Source organism: Mustelus asterias, chromosome 4, assembly GCF_964213995.1.
Source record: "Mustelus asterias chromosome 4, sMusAst1.hap1.1, whole genome shotgun sequence".
Classification (NCBI taxonomy): Eukaryota; Metazoa; Chordata; class Chondrichthyes; order Carcharhiniformes; family Triakidae; genus Mustelus; species Mustelus asterias.
Genome location: NC_135804.1, coordinates 109,107,316 through 109,122,643, shown reverse-complemented (window position 1 = coordinate 109,122,643; position 15,328 = coordinate 109,107,316). Strand labels below are relative to the sequence as shown.

At 40.8% G+C, this 15,328-nt stretch overlaps 1 protein-coding gene across 2 annotated transcripts; it reads right to left on the bottom strand.

The window, feature by feature from the left end:
- Window positions 1-1,309: 1,309 nt before the first annotated feature.
- On the bottom strand, window positions 1,310-15,065 carry LOC144492931 (tumor necrosis factor ligand superfamily member 10-like). 2 transcript variants are annotated; one of them, XR_013497655.1, is made up of 6 exons: window positions 14,792-15,065; window positions 11,688-11,837; window positions 10,083-10,128; window positions 8,588-8,671; window positions 4,434-5,355; window positions 1,310-3,696 (listed from the first exon to the last, which is right to left on the bottom strand). XR_013497655.1 is itself a non-coding variant. In XM_078211578.1 (5 exons), the coding sequence occupies exons 1-5, from the start codon at window positions 14,960-14,962 to the stop codon at window positions 4,922-4,924; spliced, it is 885 nt and encodes a 294-aa protein (XP_078067704.1). In that variant the 5' UTR covers window positions 14,963-15,065; the 3' UTR covers window positions 1,310-4,921. The 2 variants fall into 2 exon arrangements, 1 of the variants encoding a protein (XP_078067704.1); XM_078211578.1 differs by having other exon boundaries at window positions 1,310-5,355.
- Between the last annotated feature and the right edge of the window lie 263 nt (window positions 15,066-15,328).

Here is a 15,328-nt window from a genome sequence, read left to right as displayed (position 1 = left end):
GATGTTGGGTAGGTCAGGGAGGCAGGTAGGTAAGAAACTGGGGCTTCGATCTTAGGTAGTCCACGCCCCACATTGGCAAATGGCAGCCCCCAAAGATCACATCCCTTCCTATCGCCCTTCAAAGAATTTATTTCTTCTTAGAAGTCAGGCTACCCATTCCCACCTAAATACCCATGCCAATTTTTTTAGGCAAGGGCAGGATGGTATCAGAGTCAATTGGCTTAGTAACAAGGCTAATTGACTCTTGATTGTTTATTTGCATATGGCAGATGGTCTGCTGATTTTGGCACCCTCCCCTCACACCCAGCATGTATACATAAATTGCAGCCCATAATCTATTATCAACTGTAAAAGTTTCAAGAGTTCTTAGATCAACAAGACCATGCATTTTGGTAGATTGAACCAGGGCAGGACTTACTCAGTTAATGGTAGGGCGTTGGGGAGAGTTACAGAACAAAGAGATCTTGGGGTACATGTTCATAGCTCCTTGAAAGTGGAGTCACAGGTGGACAGAGTGGTGAAGAAGGCATTCGGCATGCTTGGTTTCATCAGTCAGAACTTTGAATACAGGAGTTGGAATGTCTTGTTGAAGTTGTAGAAGACATTGGTAAGGCAACACTTGGAATACTGTGTGCAATTCTGGTCACCCTATTATAGAAAGGATATTATTAAACTAGAAAGAGTGCAGAAAAGATTTACTAGGATGCTACCAGGACTTGATGGATTGAGTTATAAGGAGAGGCTGGATAGACTGGGACTTTTTTCTCTGGAGCGGAGGAGGCTGAGGGGTGACCTTATAGAGATCTGTAAAATAATGAGCGGCACAGATCAGCTAGATAGTCAATATCTTTTCCCAAAGGTAGGGGAGTCTAAAACTAGAGGGCATAGGTTTAAGGTGAGAGATACAAAAGTATCCAGAGGGGCAATTTTTTCACACAGAGGGTGGTGAGTGTCTGGAACAAGCTGCCAGAGGTAGTAGTAGAGGCGGGTACAATTTTGTCTTTTAAAAAGCATTTAGTTACATGGGTACGATGGGTATAGAGGGATATGGGCCAAATGCGGGCAATTGGGATTAGCTTAGGGGTTTTAAAAAAAAGGGTGGCATGGACAAGTTGGGCCGAAGGGCCTGTTTCCATGCTGTAAACCTCTATGACCAGCTGAGCTGATATTATTTGAAACCCAGCTAAGCATTCATAATAGAATAGCTGTCATAACAAAAGCTTCCAGCTCCACAGACAGCAGAGATATCAGAGCAGAGTGCTTGCCAATCAATGGAGAGGAAGCAAGTGCATATTTTCTACCTTAAGAAGAGGTTTTAAATAGCCAGACCTGGCAGTTTAATTAATTCACGGCACAAAAACACAACAGCAAAGGACTTTTTAAAAAATATACATTATGGTAGCTTCTTCATTGGCAACGTACTGTAATACATGTGAACAGTTACACAATGCCATTCAATGCGTGGGTTAACTTTACAGGATAGATGTCTATGATGAATTACTGCATCAAAAACACAACTACATGACAATACAAGGCCTAATAGTGACATTTGAAGGTGTCAGAACCTTTTACACTTGCCGTTCAGAATATTCTCAATTGTTCAGCTAGCTTTCCATTTCCTTCATGAACTTTAATGTATTTCCGAAAGTCTTGCCTCACCAAATGATTGAGAGGGGAAATCCAATTTCCATCCCCTATTTCAAATGGGGAACCCAACCTCAGCAGGGGTAGGTGTATGTTTTGCACATAAAGCATTCGTGAGCCAGAAAAAGGAGAGAAACATGGAAATGTGGCGAATTAGATTTCCTCCTAAAGAAATTGTCGCCATTTGCACTGAAACACGTCTCTGCTTCCAGATGGAAATTTGGTCCCAGGGGCCTTAAAGATTTGAGTTGAAAGACAAGAGAAGGTTGCAAAGAAGCTAAAACAAGGCCTGGAGAGATTTGTAAACATGGATAGGATTTTAAAGTTGGAAAATAGGAGGCCAGTGAAGGTTAAAATGGGGATGGCAAATAAGCAGTGGTTGACAAAGAGTTAAATATTTGAGAAGGGTGGAGCTTAGGAAACCACTGTGGGTAACTTTGGAGAAATTGAACTTGAAAATTACAAAAAAAAGGGTAAGAACATAAAGGAATGACAAATGGCCATTCAGCCCCTCCCATGGCTGCTGCTCCCATAGATCCAGTATGTGGATTATGCCTCATTGAGACAATACCTGACTGCAATAGCCATTGCTGCTAGCGACTGAAGTCATATTTGACTCAAAATATTAACTTTGTTTCTCTCTCCACAGATACTGCCAGACCTGCTGAGTATTTCGAGCATTTTTGATTTTCGTTGCTGCTAACCACTAACACCAAATTTCTGAGAACTGTTATGCCAAATGCAGAGATGACTGGATTAAGATATTGTATCACTTATTCAGGGTACATTCCATAGATTAATGGTATCATGTCAGATTTAGCTTCAAGGATTTTACAGACCTTTAATTTTAACATTTATGATTAGTCTTCTGATGTCAGAACACAATTTGTTTCTCAAAATGGAACAAGTTTCAAATGTATCCAAATAATCCCCTTTACTCTGAATTGTTTTCAGTTAACAAGACCAGAATTATTCTGCTAAATGTTATGCATTTAGGTTAGCATTCAGCTCAATTTTACATTATCAGATTTTAATTTTAAAAAACCCTATCATTTATCTTCTTGGGCAGAGACCACACCCTGCAGACGAGTGCCCACTTTCCACAATGCTACTCTCAAGCCAACCACTGAGAGACATATCACTTCAACATGTAGGCATCTTCCTTCCAATATCCTCACTCTCTCCCTTTAGGGGGAGTCAAATGTAAAAGTTTTGTGTGTGGCAAAGTGCAGCAATTGAGATCTCCATTCACTGATCTATAGTGCTGTGCAATGAAACAAAAACTTAATGTGCCACAGCACTTGTGACAGATATCGATAAAACATGCTGAGTTATTTTTTAATCAATCCATTTATATTTAAATGTATCTCATTTTTGGACACAATGAACAAACAGGAGATTCCTAAACTATAAAGCTCACTTCTTCACTATCTTCAGCAAAAGCTTTAAGACAATGAGCAGGATTTTACAACCTCACTCGAGCGAGACTGGAAATTCCCATTCACGGTCAAAAGACATTTCTGTTATCTGCCCCTTGCCCGCTCCAATTACGCAGCGGGCGAACTGGTAGAATTCCGGCGAATTAGCGCAAATTCTAATTGTTAATGCAGTTATAGAATTTTAAAAGAGCTGTCTTTTTGGTTTAGATTGTATAAATATGCAGGGAACCGTACTTCATTAAAAGAGAAAATGCACAAATTGGGAAAAGGTCTTGCACAAAATGTCAACCCGCCTTTTTCCTTTGGGTGCTAACTCACCTACAGTTTGCTTCCAACACTCACCGTTCAATCTATAAACTCAATTGTCTCCATTGTTTGACAACAGGTCAATTGACTCAACCCATGCACTTTTTGCCAGGTATAGATGTGTCCAGTGTATGACTCAGAATCCGTGCATAACACAGAAGGAAGTTTTCTTGTGTGCTATTTACAGTCAAATGTAAATGTGTTTTTTATATTTACATTGACGATTTTGCTACAGTAAGAAGTCTCACAACACCAGGTTAAAGTCCAACAGGTTTATTTGGTAGCACAACCTTTCGGAGCACGGCCCCTTCATCAGGTGAGTGAGAGTTCTGTTCACAAACAGGGTATATATAGATACAAACTCAATTTACAAGATAATGGTTGGAATGCGAGTCTTTATAGGTAATCAAGTCTTAAAGGTACAGATAATGTGAGTGGAAAGCCAATTGAGGCCGTCCTCATGTGTGCGGAACTTGGCTATCAGTTTTTGCTCAACATTGTCTACCTGATACGTTGCAGGAAAGGATGTCCCGAGGCTTGGTACATTGGGGAGACCATGCAGACGCTACGACAACGGATGAATGAACACCGCTCAACAGTCACCAGGCAGGAGTGTTCTCTTTCTGTTGGGGAACACTTCAGCAGTCACGGGCATTCAGCATCTGATCTTTGGGTAAGCGTTCTCCAAGGCGGCCTTCACGACACACAACGCAGAATCGCTGAGCAAAAACTGATAGCCAAGTTTCGCACACATGAGGACGGTCTCAACCGGGATCTTGGGTTCATGTCACACTATCTGTAACTCCCGCGACTTGTCTGGGCTTGCAAAATCTCACTAACTGTCCTGGCTGGAGACAATACACATCTCTTTACCCTGTGCTTAACCCTCTCTCCACTCACATTGTCTGTACCTTTAAGACAGACCTGTAAAGACTCGCATTCCAACCATTATCTTGTAAATTGAGTTTGCATCTATATATGCCCTGTTTGTGAACAGAACTCCCACTCACCTGATGAAGGGGCCGTGCTCCGAAAGCTTGTGGCTTGTGCTACCAAATAAACCTGTTGGACTTTAACCTGGTGTTGTGAGACTTCTTACTGTGTTTACCCCAGTCCAATGCCAGCATTTCCACATCACGATTTTGCTACTAGCAGGGGAAATTTTAGTGATATTAACATTTTAAAATACTGTACCTATTTCAGCATGCAAAACTATAATCATGCTTTTATGTGATATGGCAGATCTGACACCATGGCCTGATATTTCCGCCACCCCCCACAGCGTGTTTTCTGGCAGCGGAGGCAGTCTAGCATTGGCCCACCGAAGTCAATGGCCATTTGCGTTGCTTGCTGGCTGCACCACCAGGGAACCTGCAGTGGGGAGGGCAGGGGGTGTTTGCTTCAGTAGGACTGGTAGATTCCACCTGTGGGAAGGGCCAGAAAATCCCAGCCCATAGCTGATTCTTTTTATCAGTTGCATGCTGAGCTACAGAATTTCAGGTTGGACTGACGCAATCACAGGTCCATTACATTTAAAAAATCAAGAAAGCACCAAAATATGTTGCCTCCTCGTTAACATTTACAGCACTTGCATTTGTTACTTTTATAAATAGTCTGTCCCCTTGCTGCAGTTCAAAGAGGGCTCCTTGAAAACTTGTGTACGCATCAAATTTGGAATCTTTTGACCAACATTTGGTGAAAATAGCTTTCGTTAAAAGAATAGGCTCATAATAATTCATGGACATCCTGTAAAGATACTGCAGAAAGAGATTATATTGTTGATCCTCTCCATCTGGTTTCTGTACATGCCAGAAATAAACTTGGGAGTATATATAGTAGATGCCATCCTTGGGAATGGTAATCTCTCCACGATGGTACTTAATGGCACCCTGACGTATTGCAAGTCCTTTCCCGGCATTCCAGTAGAGTACATCATGTCCATTTACCCGAGTAAAGTAAGATGGCTCTGCCAAGAAAATTTAAAAATATGGAATCAAACATATCTTTTTTAAAAAAATGATACCAACAATTCTTCTGTGATATTGCTCACAAGTCAGAAGGTGCATAATCTTAAAAGGATAGGAGCATTGCATTGTGTAACAATGGCCCAAAATTTGCTAAAGACAGCATTCACTTTTCACCTTGTGTACCTAGACATTTGGCTAGCCTGTCTGTGGAGATGCCCAGTCATCTGCCGTCTGATCCAATGCGTACCACCTACAGGGGATCCATAGTGACTGCAGCACAAAGACTCATCACCCAATCCCTACTCAGACATGCAGAATGCAACCTTGAAAGTGAAAAACCAGGAAATATAAATTGCATGTAAATCATTATACCTGAAGCAAAATAAAGATTGGGACTTTCACATGGAATTAAGGAAGAGATACAAGAGAAAGGCAGAAAAACTAAAATCAAGTTCATATCTACAACATTAAGTTTCTTCTGAGGGATTGAGACTCCACACAGAATTGTTACAGCATGGAAGGTGGCCATTCGGACTGTCATGTCTATACCAGCTCTCCATGGGAGCAAAGTACCTAGTGCCATTCCCCCACCTCCCAGTAATCTTGCATTGTTCCTTTTCAGATAGCATTTCCTCAAATGCCTCAACTGAACCTGCCTCCACCACACACTCGGGCAGCACTTTCCAGATTCTAACTATTCACTACAAGAAAAGGTTTCTCCTCAAGTCACCATTGCTTCTTTTGCCCATTACCTTAAGTCTGTGCCCTCTTGTTCTTGATCCTTCCTCCACTGGGAACAGTTTATCCCTATCTACTCAGCCCCCTCTCGAGTTTGAAACCTCTATCAAATCCCCTCTCAACCTTCTTTAGTCCCCAAGAAAATAGTCCCAAATTCTCCAATCTATTTACATAACAGAAGTGCCTCATCCCTGTGATTATTCTCATTCATCTTTTCCGCACTCTAATACCTTTTCCTAGAGTGTGGCACCCAAAACTAGCTGCAATACTCCAATTGTGGTTGAACCAGTGTTCTAACAGATTTAACATAACCTTTTTGCTTTTATACTATATGTCCCTATTAATAAAGTGCAAAAGAAACATTTAGAAGTTATAATACGGGAACAAGTCAGTCAGCCCAACAGTCCATGCCAGCATTGACCAGCCACGCGATGCAAGTAGCCCGAATCACACTTGCCCACCCTATTCCCATATCCCTTCAGCTCCTGTTGTTATGTAAACATTGGGTGAATTCATACACGTTAATTAAGAAATTGCCCAAAGTCTCTCTTCAGTATTGTATGTTCCTGGAGGCCCCTTTGTCTTTTTATATATTCCTTAGGTGTCACACAGAAGCATATTACAGAAATGAGACAAATTCGAAATGCAATACAACTTTTAGAACATACATTCTCAGACATTTTGCCAATCTTTCTCTACGGGTGCTCAAGCCAGATCTGCCTAGGTATGGAGAATGATTAGTGCATCCTGTGCACGCCTGAACAGCTCTTTACAGAGCCACCTACACTGAAAAGAAATCCCAAAGTTTAGATTTTCAACCCTGAATCTAACTAAAGCTGCCAATTGACCCTGTGCCATAGATCCTCCTCCTCGTACCATGTCCTAAGAGGGCACTGGCAACCCTCCACCTCCACTGGATTGGTCCATGACCAGGAAACTCTTAATACCTACTATCAGGCATTTAGAAGAATTTATATACTGATAATCTGTCCGGCTACATTACGAATAGGCCAGGCCTCCTCAAGTGGAACTGAACCCAGAGCTTCTAGCCTGGAGGTAAGGATGCTACCCATGGCACCCCTCAAGTTCTCTGTGCCATCGATAACATAAGTTATCAAACTTCAGCTGGTACGTGAGGCATAGTGGATAGCCTAGCAGCTTCAATATAATCTTTCCTTTTTCAACTCTTACTTTTTCTGTTGTGCTTTTTTTTGTTTGGAATTTACAAATGTTTTCAATCAGTGGAGAAAGCCTCAACTGAAGTGGAAAGTATTTGGAATGATAATGGAAACCCACAATACTGTCAAAGCAGTAGATCCTACCGAGGCACTTGTATTAATGTTTATGAATGTTGAGAGAAAACCACCTCCAGTTTTTACCCTCCAACTGAAGCAAGAGAAAATGAGAGAATCACTGACAGAGTCTTACTTTCATGCCTAAAGATAGGGGCCGGAATTTTACCGTCCCGACCACCATGGGAATCAGAGCAGGTAAGGGGTGGACCATGGAAAGGTCCGTTGACCTTGGGCAGGATTTTATGATTTTGGGATGAGCGGGGCTGTAAAATCCCACCCACAGTGTTTATGATTCTCAGTCAGTAGAATGGAAAATTATGATCATTTGCATGAAACTTCCACCAAATATAGGTTTACTCCACCAAGAGTGAACACAGCCCCTCAGATATCACTGAGAAAACCATCATCATGCCACAACAGTTTCAAACAGAGGACTTGGCCATAAATGAAGTGTGGCTTAGTGTTCAGGCTAAAGGAGGACCTAAGAACTCTCACCTGACTCTTGAAGCTTCTCATTTCACCCTATGGATAGTAATTTGTTCTCTAATTGCCTTAACCCCTATTTTAAAAAGAGCACCTCTTGCACTAGTATTTAACATTTTTCACAGCAGCCATCCTTCTAGTATTGGGGTGAAATTGCCAATAAAGGGGCAATATTATGCCAAATAGCTTTTTAATGTAGGTTCACACTCACTAGGAAATTTCACAGATGACTCTTAGCTAGCACAGAAAAACTTAAATTCCGTCATTCTCGCTTCAAACTCAGAGGGCGGGATTTTATGGCCTCACTTGAGTGAGACTGGAAATTCCCATCCGAGGTCAACGGACATTTCCGTTGTCCACCCCTTGCCCACTCTGATCCTGTGGTGGGCGGGGCGGTGGAATTCCGGCAGGAGTCTAGAAGTGAAAAGACAAAATGGAATTCCACTGTCACCCTATCCCGAGTAAATGGATCTTGTGAAAAATTGAGAAACTTTAAAATTCCAAAGAAACTATAAAATTGTAAAACCTCTTGGACGTTTAATTAGAATTTATATAACCAATAATGGGAAATCTGCCTGAAAATGAGGTGGTGAATATCATATTCAGTTAGTTCAGATCAGTAAATATAGGAAGTGAAAGTATTGAGTTGTATATTTTGGTTGAGAAATGTTTCTCTATGAAAGCAATGGAATTGTTTGATATAAGCATTGCTTACCATCCTTTGGAGGCTTGTTTCGGTGGTGCAGTGCAATTAAATGGATAGCTGGTTTGTCAGGACTCAGGGATGTTGCATTGTGTGCTAAAAGAAAATACATTTTGTTAAAATATTATTTTCATACTCATTCACTGAAAAGTCGCAGAATCTAGAGGCATCAACTTAATACAATTACTGCACAGCTGTTTTGCAACTCAGCAATGTGTTGACAATTAACATATTACTCATCAGAATAGTTATTTGTTGCTCCCTCGATACATGGGGAACTCCAACTCTCAGCTTAATAGTGAGATAACCCTGGCAGAGCTTAGGCACTTCCAAATATAGACAAAGAAGGGAAGGTTGACCCAGTTCTACATTAGGATTGTTCAAACGGGCAGGGAAAATAGACAGGTGAACCCAGACTTCGGCAGTCTAATTAATCCTTTGCTGCATTGTACATCTTATGATGTGGAGATGCCGGCGTTGGACTGGGGTAAACACAGTAAGAGGTCTAACAACACCAGGTTAAAGTCCAACAGGTTTATTTGGCAGCAAACGCCACTAGCTTTCGGAGCGCTGCTCCTTCGTCAGGTGAATGGGACATCTGCTAACAATCAGCAAACAGGGCATATAAAGACACAAACTCAAGTTACAGAATAATGAATAATGATTGGAATGCGAGTCTTTACAGCTGATCAAGTCTTAAAAGTACAGACAATGTGAGTGGAGAGAGCATTTAGCACAGGTTAAAGAGATGTGTATTGTCTCCAGACAGGACAGTTAGTGAGATTTTGCAAGTCCAGGCAAGTTGTGGGGGTTACAGATAATGTGACATGAACCCAAGATCCCAGTTGAGGCCGTCCTCATGTGTGCGGAACCTGGCTATCAGTCTCTGCTCAGCGACTATGCGCTGTCGTGTGTCGTGAAGGCTGCCTTGGAGAACACTTACCCGAATATCAGAGGCCGAATGCCCGTGACCGCTGAAGTGCTCCCCAACAGAAAGAGAACAGTCTTGCCTGGTGATTGTTCGAGCGGTGAATGATAGCCAGGTTCCGCACACATGAGGACAGCCTCAACCGGGATCTTGGGTTCATGTCACACTATCTGTAACCCCCACAACTTGCCTGGACTTGCAAAATCTCACTCGCTATCCTGTCTGGAGACAATACACATCTCTTTAACCTGTGCTAAATGCTCTCTCCACTCACATGGTCTGTACCTTTAAGACTTGATTAGCTGTAAAGACTCACATTCCAATCATTATTCATTATTCTGTAACTTGAGTTTGTGTCTTTATATGCCCTGTTTGCTGCTTGTTAGCAGATCTCCCACTCACCTGACGAAGGAGCAGTGCTCCGAAAGCTAGTGGCGTTTGCTACCAAATAAACCTGTTGGACTTTAACCTGGTGTTGTTAGACTCCTTATTGTACATCTCAGACAGACTGCCTGACAGTCTACTGGACACCTTCAATATTAAAATGAACAACCACGTCTCTATTTCAGTAAACCTCACCTTCCAATTCCTTGTATATTAAATTCCTCACATCAGATTGCAGACGCTGAAAAACAATGAAATACAATGAACATTTTAAGGAGATTTTTATGTTCAAAGCGTACACATAAAAAAACAGTATATTTTAACTTTTCTTAAGTAACTGTCTGCACAGGGGACTTGACTAAAGGACTCAGAAGAAAGAGAATACCTGGCTATTTTTATTCATGTGATTACATGAAGTAGTTTTTACCTTACTGGACCAACTCAGGTTATTCTGAAAACATGACTGCAATCAATATTTAATTCATGAGTACATAAAGCTTACTTTGCATAGAAAAACAGATGTTTTGCAGGAAGGACATACATTGTTATGGGTGTTACTAAGCACAAACTTTAGAATTTGTCTGGATGGCTGAATGGCTTTCCTTATCTATAATTACCTTGTGATTTTAGACTGACATATTAGATGGTGAGACAGGCAAAAATCATGTCAAATACACAAACATGCGAAGGTTCAGACCCCATAGTTTCTGAACAGACAAACATAATCACAGATGGCATAAGAACTGTGCTAAGTGAGATAAATTCAGAATAGATCCATTAGATGTATGTAACAGCAGCATCATTAAATTCCATCACCAGTTGTTCCCTTATTGCCTGGCACATGCCTCACTATCAAGCACACTGACCAACAATGGTTCAATGAGGAGAGGGGAAGAACACGCCAGGGACAGCAACTGATGAAACTGAAAATCGGGTAACAGCCCTAACTTTTATCTTGAATTCTATTATATTAAACCAATTCATGTGTATTTGCCATCTTAAGACAATGGTTCGGTAATGTACTTTTGATGAGTACAGCAGTGTTACTAATATGCTGAATGTAATTTGTTGTTGTTAAATTAAACTTACATTCATAAAAATGATTGTATACCATTGCAATATCTGTGTTAACATACGTCACATTTACTTTGTAATGTTCCAGTAGGAACTTCTTGTGATTCTTGGCGATTAAAGATGTGAAACAAATGTTTATCCATCATGATGATTGATTCCACCACTGCAAAATTCTCCATTTGGTTTCGACATCAAGTCCAAAGATGTGCAAGTTAGGTGGATTGCTATGCAAAATTGACCATTAGTGTCATGGGGATTAGCAGGGTAAATACGTGGGGTTATGGGGATAGGGCCTGGGTTGTTGTCGGTACAGGGCAATGGGCTGAATGGCCTCCTTCTGCACTGTAGTGATTTTATGATTCCCCCACTCCCGACACCATTTACAAACCTTTTCTCACAATCTCCTATTTTCTAATAACTCTATCATCTGTAACATTCAAGCAAACTGGTCTCTCTCTTTTCCAAACTCACCTTTTGAAGCAAGTTTTTGGCCAACCTCCTAAATCTTTCCTGCCCTAGCATCAGCAGTGGTGCCTGGGGATATTTTACATCAAAGGCCCAAGAGAAACAAATATTTTTGTTACTTCTCCCCTTGGATCTTATACCTTTTAGCTATGTATTTAACATTAACTGTATTAATTTAATATTAACTGGCTTCAAAGAGAAAGTGTATTTTTCTTAATAAAAAAGGTGCTCGAACAACAAGGTTGAAAATCAAGCATTTACCTGGTTTGTTAGGAACTTAATTTTCTTGAGCCAACTATGACAAACAAAATCTTCAACGGCCACTTCACTCTTTCCCAAATCATCAATGTACGAATTCAGGTACTGGAGACATCGCCCTGGATAACTATCAGAATTCAATTTCTGCTGCATCTGTTTATAAAATAGAAATGATTAATTTATTATAGTTTTTTTTTTCCTCGTGCCTTCTCTCAAGATGATGGTAGCTGGTGCTGGGAAGACCTGTTGACCCTCTAGTACCTCACCTAGTTAGCCATTCTTTTTAAATCTAAAATCAAATGATGAACTTGACTAACCATTCAATTATAAAGGCATCATAGTCAACTTGCCAAAATGCTTACACAACACATTCACAACTCAAGTCCGAACTCCCAAAGTGTCACTAGGTATTGTTCAGGAGCGAAACCACGAATGATTTTCCTCCCTTTTGCCCAGCAACATTGGTTCCATCATCATCCTGCCGAGGTCACATACAGCATAGACTGAGGATTTAACCAAAGGCCTTGGTCAGGACCACATCTGGTAGTACATACATAAAACCCACTCACTGCATCTTTGGCAAAGGGAGAAGAGAAATACCGTCTTAAAGACATTTTCATGCTTCCAATGGTGAACCAAGTTAGGAAGAAGTGAAGCTTGTCCTTATTGGTTTAATAACGCGCTGTGTCATAGCACAAATAAGTCAATTTCCTATTCAGTGAGTATCCAATTTCACCATACTATTGGGAAGGTTCTAAATAGAAAGAAGGCAAACTCCTAACACAGAGAAAAATATATATATATCAGGTCAATCAGTCCTCCTAGCAGATGGAAGCTGCCCAACACTATGCTATCCTGGCTTATCTGGTAGGTTTCTAAAGTCTGTGACAGAAAATGTTAGGTTCAAATCCTAGTGCCTTGGCACATAATTCACACTGATATTTTGGTGCAATATTGAGGCAGTACTGCATTATCTTAAGTACATCCTCTATATTAAATGTTAAATCAAGGACCTGTCCATGTTGTATGGGGTGTTAAAGATCCCAGTCAATAATAGAGGGGGAGATGCACTTCACAGAATTAAAACCACCAAAAATATAGACTGATTCCTCTTCCATCTTGTTGCTTTGTGTGGGACTTTACTCTGTGCAAATTTGTTGCTGCATTTGTCCACAGAACAACAGTGAATGATTTAAACAATGTGTTATATGTCAGGAACTTTGAAATGTCCTGAAAGCATGATAAGGTACTTTATAAATTCAAATTTGAAAGATGTTTCCTCCACCAGAGGAAAGGAAAAAGGAATTTAAAGATTAAAAATAACCTGACAAAATAAAACATAAAATGATAGGAATAAAAATAGCAGCATGGATTCAATGAATAAACACAAGTCCTTATTGAGATGAGCCACCAAAACCACGTGATCACAAATGAACCGCAAATTCACCTGCTCACCCAGAACCACAGAAAAGACCACTTTGACTCTTCCCTCAATCAGCTCAGGGAAAGTGATTCAATGCTAAAGTAGAAGTTATTTTAAGTGTCTTCCTTAACAACTGGAACTTATTTGACACTAAAAATAAACCTGTTGAGTAGCAATGTGATGGTACAGAGCAGGAAATGGCACATGAAAACCATAACTTTAGAGTATGGGCAGAAAAATATGATAAATAAGAAGCAAATATAAGTTTATCAGCTGTCATACGCAAAAGTTTTAAAGTTTATTAATGTCACAAGTAGGCTTAGGTGGCACTGCAATGAAGTTACTGTGAAAATCCCCTAGTCATCACACTCCTGTTCAGATACACTGAGGGAGAATCTAGCACAGCCAATGTACCTAACCAGCACGTCTTTCAGACTGTGGGAGGAAACTGGAGCACCCGGAGGAAACCCACGCAGACATGAGGAGAACGTGCAAACTCCACACAGACAGTGACCCAAGCCAGGAATCGAATGTGTGTCCCTGGTGATGTGAGGCAGCAGTGCTAGCCACTGTGCCGCCACTTGTAAGTAAAAAAACAGAAAACGCTGGCAAGAAGACTCAGCAAGTCTGGCAGCTTCTGTGGACTGGGAAACGATGAACTTTTCGAGTCCTTATGACATCTTCAGTATTTTCTGTTTTTATTTCAAATTTCCAGCATCCGGGTGTTGTCCTGCCGGGACAGAGCTGTCAAATAAATTATCTCAAACATTAAATGGGATCGGAGGGTGTTGAAAATATGATTTCAGGACATGATGGTGTCTGGTTACATGGATTTTACTCTAAAATTAAGGGAATTGGGCGTGCTCCTTTAGTGTACGCGGTGTAACCATGCCCACATCGCTGTAATTCTAACTGCGAGTGTATCTCGTTGTATCCAGGCTGAAGCTAAAGCTGTGTCTGAATATTGGTGTAAAGAGATTGTAATTTCTGCACACTCTGCGGTTACCCGTAGGTGTTGAAGCTGAAACTGTGCGGGTGTGAATTCCACTGTACCAACTGGAATTGCATGTTTGGAGCCAGGATTGTTTGATGCAAGCAGATTTCTCTTTAACTCGGTTTTCTCTTGTAATTTTAACTGTCCTGGTCACAATGTTGTTTCTCTGCGGTGATCGTGGATTGTGCCAAACAGGAAAGGAGTTCAAAGAATCGGAATTCCCCGACTCCATCTCTCTCGAAGGGCGTCTAAAATTCGCATGACGCAATCGAGAAGATCTTGCTTTCGTTTTGGCCAAGTTATGGTAACTTTAAGCTTTAATACAATTAGTTTGCAGGTACTCTGTTCTGTTGGCGGATATTCGATTCCTGCCTTTGGATAGACATTCGGCAGGATTAAAAAGTTGCAGAAACTTATTTTTAACTAGTACTTTCCAAACAGGAAATAGCGAGAGTGCTGAAAATGTCTGATTCTATTTCGATGCTTTTCGCTTAAAAGCTTCACTTGCTTCCACGGAGCGAGTTTGAAGCTACCAACCACGGAGTTTATAACAGCACAGGGAACGCCAGAGATACTCACAATACAATAAGAAACAATATTTTTCACTAATACATGTGACAATAATAAATCAAAAGTTAGTGTATGTGATATATTTTACAGTCAGTGCAATGAGTTGGGTGTTGTTCTTACCTGCTCGATCTGATCAGTGAAATAGCAGAAAAAGTAGCAAGTTACACAGATTTCTGCAATAGCTACAAATCCCAAAATCAGCACAGCGATGCTCCATTTTCTCTTCTCTACTACGCCCGTGAGCTTTTCGTCCAGTTTTTGGTAATTGTAATCGGCAAGTAGCGAAGACATGTTGTTTGCCTGATGTTGTTCACTTTGAGTGGCACAGGCTGGGAATCACCCAAATTGTCGCAAAACTGGGACAACGTCAATGGTCCAAAGTGACGTTCCAGATTGGGTTTACTTCCCGCACTCACAATGTCTCCTGGGAGCAATCTGATTCGTGGTATTTCAAACCCTTCCTGATTTTACCCATTTACAAATGAGTATTTAAAGTTCTTCCGAAAGTCAAACTCAGGATACATAAGCAAATTTGAGAGCAAATAAGACCAGATAGTTTAATAAGTCTGTATCTTAAATAGCTTTTGAAATTTAAGAATCATACAACCTTATCTATTTCCTGACCTGCAGTAGTTTTTTTAAATGAACTTCTTGTCA

Excerpts from the sequence above, each read along its gene's own strand:
- LOC144492931 (XM_078211578.1), bottom strand. The coding sequence starts at position 14,962 with ATGTCTTCGCTACTTGCCGATTACAATTACCAAAAACTGGACGAAAAG. Across the intron at positions 11,838-14,791 it reads TCACTGATCAGATCGAGCAG|ATGCAGCAGAAATTGAATTC; the intron begins GTAAGAACAACA and ends TTTTATAAACAG. Across the intron at positions 5,356-8,587 it reads AAACAAGCCTCCAAAGGATG|AGCCATCTTACTTTACTCGG; the intron begins GTAAGCAATGCT and ends TTTTCTTGGCAG.